Source organism: Zea mays, chromosome 8 (assembly GCF_902167145.1).
Source record: "Zea mays cultivar B73 chromosome 8, Zm-B73-REFERENCE-NAM-5.0, whole genome shotgun sequence".
NCBI classification, from domain to species: domain Eukaryota; kingdom Viridiplantae; phylum Streptophyta; class Magnoliopsida; order Poales; family Poaceae; genus Zea; species Zea mays.
This window is the reverse complement of record NC_050103.1, coordinates 64,627,180-64,636,136: the sequence shown is the minus strand read 5'-3', so window position 1 is coordinate 64,636,136 and position 8,957 is coordinate 64,627,180. Positions and strand designations below refer to the sequence as shown.

General features: G+C 47.8%; 2 protein-coding genes across 3 annotated transcripts; one reads left to right on the top strand and one right to left on the bottom strand.

Annotated features, from left to right (window-relative positions):
- The first annotated feature begins 714 nt into the window (after positions 1 to 714).
- Positions 715 to 4,099, top strand: LOC100192576 (uncharacterized). 2 transcript variants are annotated; one of them, XM_008656078.3, is made up of 10 exons: positions 715 to 1,081; positions 1,195 to 1,327; positions 1,450 to 1,509; positions 1,938 to 2,020; positions 2,325 to 2,487; positions 2,600 to 2,729; positions 2,985 to 3,143; positions 3,228 to 3,400; positions 3,497 to 3,577; positions 3,733 to 4,099. In XM_008656078.3, exons 2-10 carry the CDS (start codon positions 1,241 to 1,243, stop codon positions 3,811 to 3,813), a joined length of 1,017 nt encoding a protein of 338 aa, XP_008654300.1. In that variant the 5' UTR covers positions 715 to 1,081; positions 1,195 to 1,240; the 3' UTR covers positions 3,814 to 4,099.
- A 2,867-nt stretch (positions 4,100 to 6,966) lies between these two features.
- LOC100272675 (MYB transcription factor) lies at positions 6,967 to 8,309 on the bottom strand. The gene is made up of 2 exons (NM_001147132.1): positions 8,070 to 8,309; positions 6,967 to 7,962 (listed from the first exon to the last, which is right to left on the bottom strand). The coding sequence occupies exons 1-2, from the start codon at positions 8,203 to 8,205 to the stop codon at positions 7,283 to 7,285; spliced, it is 816 nt and encodes a 271-aa protein (NP_001140604.1). The 5' UTR covers positions 8,206 to 8,309; the 3' UTR covers positions 6,967 to 7,282.
- Between the last annotated feature and the right edge of the window lie 648 nt (positions 8,310 to 8,957).

The window sequence follows — 8,957 nt, the reverse complement described above, 5'->3', positions numbered from 1 at the left end:
TGACTCTCCAACCAAATGTATCCTAAGAGAACAAGCTGGCTCGGCTCGACTCGTTAAGAAACCGAGCCAGAGAACCAGCTCAGCTCGTTTGCGAGCTCGAGCTAGCCCGTTTAGCTCGCGAGCCCAACAAAAAATAGTATACAGGTATATATACAACAATATAATCAATTGCTAGTTAATTTCATACTAATTTAATACTAGAAAAGGCTAACAATACTCATATTTTATATATCACATCAGTTAAACCCTAAACTAACATAGTTCATCACTTATTAATTCATCCAATACAAGTATAGACTTTGTTTTACAGATAAATACTAGCTCATTCGAGCTAACGAGCTGGCACGAGCTCGTGTCAAGCTGGCTCGTTAACGAACCGAGCTGAGATGTTAGCTTAGCTCGTAATAAAATTGAAACGAGCCGAGTCGAGCTGAGCCGAACTAACCACGAGTCTGAGCGAGCTCACGAGTCACGAGTATTTTGTCCGATTTTAGACGGTGGCAGCATCTAAGCCTATCAAATAAAGCCACGTAGCCCTACAGTATTTCATGAATCCTACCATGTTTTTTTGATGTTATGATGAATAGCATTTCCTATCTGCTAATCGGCACTTTCCCTGCTGGGTGCTAGCTTGTCTGTCATCCATGCATGGATTCAATCACAGCATCATTCGGTCACTGCTCACCAGTCATCAGTCACTACTTCATCACCACCCAGGCCCCAGCAGGGGAGGAGGAGGGGCAGCGGCAATCCACCCTGCCTCTGCCTGCCACACGGAAAGGCCTGGCCCAGACCAATGCGCCCGTTTTCACTCTAGTGTAGTGTTGCCACGGCCGGAAGAGGAACCGCTGTCGGCCTGCTCCACCTCCACGGCTCCACCTGTCTGCTCTCTGTCTGTCCCGCGTCCTCCTCCGCAGCACGACGACCGCATCGCGTTCTACGTTCTCCGCCCTCTCCGCTCCCCCTACTCTGCTTGGTTTCCCAGAAGATTTGATTGGTTTCCCCAAATCCGGTGACTCCATTCCTGTTGTTCTTCACGTCGACCCCGGGAACCTCCCAGAAGGCTCTAGCGACCCCGGCGGTATCGGCCTCTCCCTCTCCCTCTCCAAGATCCGTCCCTTCTTCCCCGTCGATTAGCGTCTGCCTCCTCCATTGCCGCTTGCATTTTTAATACCCGTCTCTTGGTGCATGTAGCTCTGAGTGCTGTGCTGCCGGCGGCGAGATCCAGGAGCTGCCTGCCATGGTGAAGGACAGCGCCTACTACGACGTCCTAGGGGTCAGCGTCGACGCGTCCTCCGCCGAGATCAAGAAGGCGTATTACATCAAGGTGACCCCCACCATCTCCTTACGCCTCGGCCGCGCCCCTCCTCGCTTGCATGTTGTGACGCGGATAGGTAGCTAGTGGACTCGCCTTTTTTTCTCAATTGCTTGGGTGCCTGTTTTCTTCAGGCGAAGCTGGTGCATCCGGACAAGAATCCCGGGAACCCTGACGCCGCACTCAAGTTCCAGGTAGGTTCTCCCTGTGGGATCCGTTATGTATAAGACCATTGACTGCCCTCGAATACCATGTGTCCATCGGAAGATAAAATTCTCTGAAACAAGCCAACATTGAGGCCTTTTGGCTACACAATTAAATCATCAATGTTCTAAAGGTTGCTTTGATTTTCTAGGGATACCATAGCTTTGCAGGGTGCCATCTTTTCTTAGTTTCCCATGTGACAGTGTTTGGTTATTAGTTTCCCATCACTGACGGTGCTTCATTTTCTGAATGTGATACGATATTGGTTTTTTACTAGTTTGAGTTTGATCTTTCTCCAATTGAAATACCTAAACTGTCGACTGGTATTGTGCATGCATAATCTTTGGGACGGATTGGTATGACCTCTGTATGTTCTGACTGCTACAAAATATTGAACTAAATCACTTGGTCTTAACAGGAACTTGGAGAGGCCTATCAAGTTCTTAGTGATCCTGGGAAAAAGGAGGCTTATGATAAGTATGGAAAGGAGGGTATTCCCCAGTAAGTCATGATTCATTTCTGATATTTGGTAAATATTAAGTATATATTTTCTGAAAAAAAGGCAGTCTGCTCATGATTATTCAGATTGAAGTGATTTATCTGCTTTGGGGCATAGAACATGATAGTGCTTAGGATGGATACATAGCATCACAGTGTGCGAGCTATAAAAGAATGCCTGTTTTAGGGAAAGCAGGCAACTGAATGTTGCTCATTGCTTCTATGCAAAAAAAGAGGATGTAAATTGCTTGTGCATTATTCTGTTAATCATTTTCTTACTTTCTTAGTTGTTTTACAACTCATTCAGGGATAACATGGTGGATCCTGCTGCTGTCTTTGGGATGATTTTTGGAAGTGACTATTTTGAAGATTACGTTGGCCAGCTTGCTCTAGCATCTATAGCCTCAGTAGAGGTTGATGAAAACTCAAACAGTCAAGAAGCAAGAGCAAAGGTTCAAGAAAAGATAAAAGTATGTTCTTTCCTGCTGTTTTTTCTGAATCAATTGCATGTGCGGTATTGTTCGATTTAGGATCCACATTGTCACTTATAAGTTGAACTTAATTAACTTTTCTATGGTTCAGGAGTTACAAAGAGAGAGAGAACAAAAGCTTACCCAGAGCCTGAAAGACCGACTTCAACCATATGTAGATGAGAGAAAGGATGAATTTGTGAGCTACGCAAGCACAGAAGCTAGGCGTTTATCTGAAGCAGGTACATCATGCTATAACGTATTTGTTGTGACAACTAACAAGTTGTGATCTTTTTTTCCAAGGGCACCGTCTGTATCTTGCAAATAAAATTTTATTCATCATGTGGTAGACACAGTGATTTAGTTTCGTTCGAATAGATTATATCTTTTTTGTGTGGCAAGCAGTGATGGTGGTCCTCTGATGTCTTTATTTTATTCCTTGAACTTATGATATTTCAATATTGACTTTCCAGGTTTCTAACTTGTCTCAATTTCAGCATTTGGTGAGGCTATGCTTCACACTATTGGGTATATTTACGTGCGGCAAGCAGCAAGAGAACTTGGGAAAAGTAGAATTTATATGGGTGTACCGTTTATAGCTGAGTGGGTTAGAGACAAAGGACACCACATTAAATCACAGGTTAATGCTGCTTCAGGTACTTTCAAGGACGCCCTTTAGTGCTTTGATTAATCCATGTGTGGTCTTATCACTGGTAACAAGTTTCCGTTGTAACTTGTAGGTGCTATTTCTCTAATACAACTTCAAGAAGGGATGAAAAAGATGGAAGGAAGCGAGAACAGTGAAGAGCAACTTATGAAGAGTTTTGAGGAGAAAAAAGATGCCATGCTTAGCTCGCTATGGAAAATTAATGTGGTTGATATTGAGTCAACACTTTCACGTGTCTGCCAAGCAGTAAGTCCTGAGTGGCCATAGAGTTCTTGGATCAAAGGCTGCATTTGCATGCCGCTATACACATTAAATTAGAAATTATGATCTTCGATATTTCAGGTTCTGAGAGATAACACGGTCTCCAAAGATGTCCTGAAGCTGCGAGCGAAAGCGTTGAAAAAGCTCGGAACGATATTCCAAGTAAGTTTTTGTTCGTATGTTCTGTTGCTCCATCTATTCTTACTGCGATCCAAAAGGAGTTCGAGAGTCATGAACTTTCCGTTGATCTTTTATATGTCACCTTGTCTCTGGCCAGTGGGTTTAGTACTTGACTAACAGTTTCCGCGTAAATTCAGGGCGCAAAATCTATGTACCGTCGTGAAAACAGCCTGCGCGTTGAAACGAGCACAAATCAGCAAGCTAACCCGTCACACTGAAGCCCATGGACCACCGTGTAGCAAGGGATCGGATTTGGTGATTTTTTTTTGTGGTTTTGGCCTTTGTTAATTTGTTTGTCTGCTAACGATAGCATTCGGAAAATGCAAATCCGGTCTACACTAGTACCCCTCTATTAATTTTCTGTAGATGTGAGCATTTAACACGAAGCTGTGAATTGCGCTTGATGCAGCACTATAATCTGTAGCTGTGTTTTTCTTCCAGGATTTTAAGCATTGTATTTGTATACTTATGTGCCAAGTATGTCTTGCTTCATTTCACTCTGAATCGCTGATGTCCTGGCCGTTCTGCACCTTTTCAGGGCACGGGAATTTTCCCTGTATAATTTCAAAGAAAAATCAAAATTTATCATTCCTCGCATTCTTTGCGTCTATTTCTTCCCATTGATTTCACAAACCAGTTTACTATTCACCGTACGACGTGGCAAGGAATTTCGCAGCCCATATCATCTATTTCTCTTCTTATATCTTCTATCTAATGGTCTGTGTTGTCATTAGATCTGTTTCAAACGTGGGGTTGGGATTGAGTCATGTTCAAACGGTTCACTCTGGATCGTGGGGCATTTAGCATGGCCTATATTTTACCCTATCTAGTGTCGGGTCGGGTTGAACTATGCCTTCCTATGTAGGGCTTGTTCGGTTATTCCCAAAACACATGGATTGGATAGGATTGGAAAAAAATGAGAAGAGGTTTGACTTGTTTGGGTTTCAAACCCATCCAATCCCACTCAATCCACATGGATTGAGAGCTAACCGAACAATCCCGTAATGTATCAGGTCGGTTTTTTTGGTTGGATCAGGGTTTTTCGGGTTGGATAGGGTTTTGGGTCAAAATCTTGGCCCGGTAATTATTGCGGATCAAAAACCGCGGTCCGTACCCACCCCTTGTATTGATCGAGTTAGGTTGGACCTGATTTTTTAAGGTCAGGTTAATTGGATCGAACGACCCATAATCATGTCTAGCCATCATTTCTGCTCTTCGATGGCTTGTAGTCTCGATGGAATGGCTTGATGCTTGCAGCGTAGGGGAGTTGATTGGTGACATCGACGAGGTGTGTTCTCTGTTCCTAACTGGATACTGTTGGCACCGATTTGGGTAGTGTCAATCACTGGGGGTGTACCGTCTGGTGGTGCCCTCTGCGGCGGCGCGGACGGTCCGTGACTCTGGGTCGGACGGTCTGCGACCTGGGAGCAGGAGCGACGCCTTCCCTGCGTCGCACCAAACGGCCCGCGATGGCGCAGGGTTGTCTTCCTCCTCACCAGAACCTAGATTTCGCCCGCTGGGGAAGAGATCTTAGGGTGCTCCGGGTCGATAGGTCACCCGAGCGTCCCCAAACGACGTAGAGTAGCCTAGGAATAAGAGACAATCGAGATATAATGTTTTGAATGGACAACTAGATCTTGCCCTGGGGAGGGGTAAGATCCTAAGGTCGTCTTGGGGTTGGCAGGCCACCCAAGACGGGTCTAGATGACATAGAGTCGAATAGGGGTGGAGGTGGATATACGGAAAGCTACAACTAAGGATATGCTACATCTACTCCTAAGGCAGGATGATAAAGGGATGATAAATAAAGTAATTAGTTCGATTGGAATGTGTTCGGTGGTTTTCAATCGGTCGTACCCCTTTATATATATAGGAGGGGGTCTGGACCCTTTCCTAAGCGATAGCTAGCAAATCCCACGTGAATAGATAGATAACCACGCACGAGATAAGGATAATCGCCCGGGTTAATCTGATCGCGGGGGCGCGGACCGTCTGGACCCTAGGGCCGAACCGTCCGCCACCTTTGGTGTTCAACACATCCTCATGTGCTATGGAGTTTTAGTGTCTGCAGGCTAGGTTCTTATGGATAAAAATATGGTGTTCTGATTCTCGTTTAGGGATGGTTTGGTGATCAGGGATCACGAGGGGATCCATAGGATTCCTCCCTCCATAGATCCTTTCATGATTCCTGTTCACCAAATCAATCTTTATAGGGATCTTGTGACTCAAAATCTATGTGGTTCAAATGACTCTTTACATTGAAAAACTTAGGGAAGGGAATGTAAAGCTGAAGCAAGAAAAAGAATCATCTAGCCAACGGCTTGCAAAAGTTTACAAAGGACCAATACCTCCATAGTGATTTGCGCATGGACATAGCCATCTAGCTACATGGTCTCTTTTTTTAAAAGATTGAACATTATTCTTTTTTAAAGAATTACAAATTTTATCAAGTTGGTCTTGATCCGCTAGATCTACCCCTGGCTCAGTTCGTTTACACCCGATCAAAGCTCATCATGTTCATACTTGTGTCTCCTTATTCGATATATGAATTGTCCGCAAGCACATGAGGCTGAGCTGGCCCAGAAATGATGCCCGCAAAAGTAGGCCCGCGCCTTGCAAAGGCGGCCTAGATCGTCTGATGCCAACGCTCGCCCCTCTCCATCAGGTCAGCCATCCCCGTCTGGAGATGTTCGTCGCTGCAGGTCTATAGCCTGTAGCTGCAGCTGCACGACGACATGGTCTGGTATTGCCATTGTCATGGCTAGCGATAAAACTAATGTGTGCCAGTTTATCCATACCGAGTGCCCATCCCTACAGTAACTGTTTTTATTTTTTCTTTTTGTATTGTGGAAATGGTACCTATCATATTCCTTATCGTATCTCATATTTCAAACTAAATCGTGAAATGTATATTGCAAAACTATATGTTTTGCCATTTATGGGACGGCCATTTATTACGCGACCGTGCTGTAGACAGACTGAGACTGTCGTGTAACTGTGACCGTCTAGTCCGCAACAGTATATATAGAGAGACACACACACAACGACGGGAGTGTGCTGCAAGCATCATCCGTCCGTCCGTCGCCGATAATTAAACCAAATTAAAACAATGGCGGCTGATGTGATCGGCATGTCGCATCGGCAAGGCCGGCTCCATTTTTTTGGTTTGAATATTTTTCAACGCCCTGCGGCCTCAGCTACCGGTACCACTTTCCACTCTGGTTTCGTGAGACACAAATGAAGACAAGAACTTGATGAGCGAGCGAATATTTATCAGTCGTGGGAGTAAAAGATTCAAGGGAAGGAAAAAAAAAGGAACAGGTGCTTTCTGTGGTACTCTGTCTCGTACAAGTGAAGCTCGTGTCACAAGAGAAATAAAATAACTGCAGGTTTAATTTATTCTTTACAAAAATATAAATACATTTGTATATTGCAGTACACAGTAATCCCGTATCTACCTACCAATGTCTTCCGTTCCCCTGGCGCAAGAGTATACAGAAAAAGGGTTAAAAAAAGGTGTGTGTATCATGGCCTAGACAAAATTAAGAGATTGGTTACTATACGTACAATCCCTAATCGTCCAATTGCGTCTTCTGTAAAAGCGTAGGGGAATGGATGGATGGATAATTCAGGGAGGAAAGGCAAAGATGAATGGAGGGCCGGGGAAAAAAAAAGAAGGATCGGGATTCAGAAGTATTCCAAATTGAATTCTATGTTGAACACTTCTGAACTCAATCCTCCGCTGCGCTGCTGCTCCAGCTCCGAGCAGGGCTCCGGCTTGGTGGCGGCAGCGGCGGCGGCTGAGGTCCAGTGCAGCGCCTCGCTGTCGAGCACGGCATTGCCCATCTCCGCGCAGTTCCAGCCGCTGCTGTTGCTGGAGCTCTCCCCGTAGCCCAGGTTCTCCGACACGTCCAGCACGCTGCTGTAGTCGGCCAAGAACCCGGCGTCCGACGACGCGTCGCCGCCGACGTCGTCGCCGTACAATGCCGCCGCGCCCAGGTCGAAGCCGAAGTCGGTCACCGGGAACGGGTCGAACACGGCCGCCGCCGCAGGCTGCTGCTGCGGCTTGCTCTGGTCGTCGCGGTGCAGCGGCGCCGAGCCCGCCTCCGCGGCGATCGGCTTGTGCGTGGCCGGGTCGATGCCGCGCTGCCGGAGCTTCTTCTTGAGGCAGCTGTTCCACAGGTTCTTGATCTCGTTGTCCGTCCGCCCCGGCAAGTGCGACGCGATCTGCGACCACCTGTTCCCCAGGATCTCGTGGAGCGCGACGATGAGGTCCTCCTCCTGCTGCGAGAAGCCGCCGCGCTTGAGGTCGGGGCGGAGGTAGTTGATCCACCGCAGGCGGCAGCTCTTGCCGCAGCGCTGCAGCCCTGCACGGCACCGGCACCACAACGGGAAGGCGAAAATTCAGGCAAGGCGCGCGCCATATGATGAATGGCAGTGAGCGAGTTGTATATAATATAAGCATGTTGCTTGCCTGCGAGCTTAGGGACAGAGCTCCAGCAGCCGACGCCGTGTCGAATGATGTGACCGTACAGCCTCTCGTCCTCCTCGGGCGACCACAGCCCCTTGCGGAGCTTGGGCTGCACGCCGCCGCAGGAGAGCCGTCCCATTCTCTGCCCCGATCGACGGCGACAAACTAAGAGACGGGGCAATGCAACGCCGGTGACCGACCGCGGGCGGCCACTTGCATTGCAACGGCGGCGGTCGGTGTCTGCTTGTGGCTAGCTCTATGCGTGCGCAGGGGGGTATATATGGGGAAGCGTGCGTACCAAGAACTAGGTGAGGTGAAAAACGAACAAGGTGAGGCAGCGATCAAGTGGGTTCTAAGCAAGGTGCAGTGCGGGCTCGCGCGCGCCAATGAATTGGATCTTAAGATACCTCGACTCCTCCATCACTACCGAAAACGGGCACTTTGCCGAATGTCCGAAGCACTCGGCAAAGCCGTAAAAACACTCGACAAAGGCTTTACCGAGTGTCGCACTCAGCAAAGAAGGCTCGGCAAACAGTGCATCGGCAAACCCTTCTTTGTCGAGTACTTTTTCTCGGGCACTCGGCAAAGAGGTTTGCCGAGTGCCAGGGAGCACTCGGCAAAGAAAAACGGTCGTTACGGCGACGGGGTGACGGAGACGGCTTCTTTGCTGAGTGTCTGCCTAGTAGCACTCGGCAAAGAGCCCGTCAGGCAGGGTTCGGGTGACGGAGACGGCTTCTTTGCCGAGTGTCTGCCTAGTAGCACTCGGCAAAGAGCCCGTCAGGCAGGGTTCCCATGTCAGGTTCTTTGCCGAGTGCTCTGTGCGGCACTCGGCAAAGCGTGCTTCTTTGCCGAGTGCCAGCGACATAACACTCGGCAAAGTCACTAAACCGG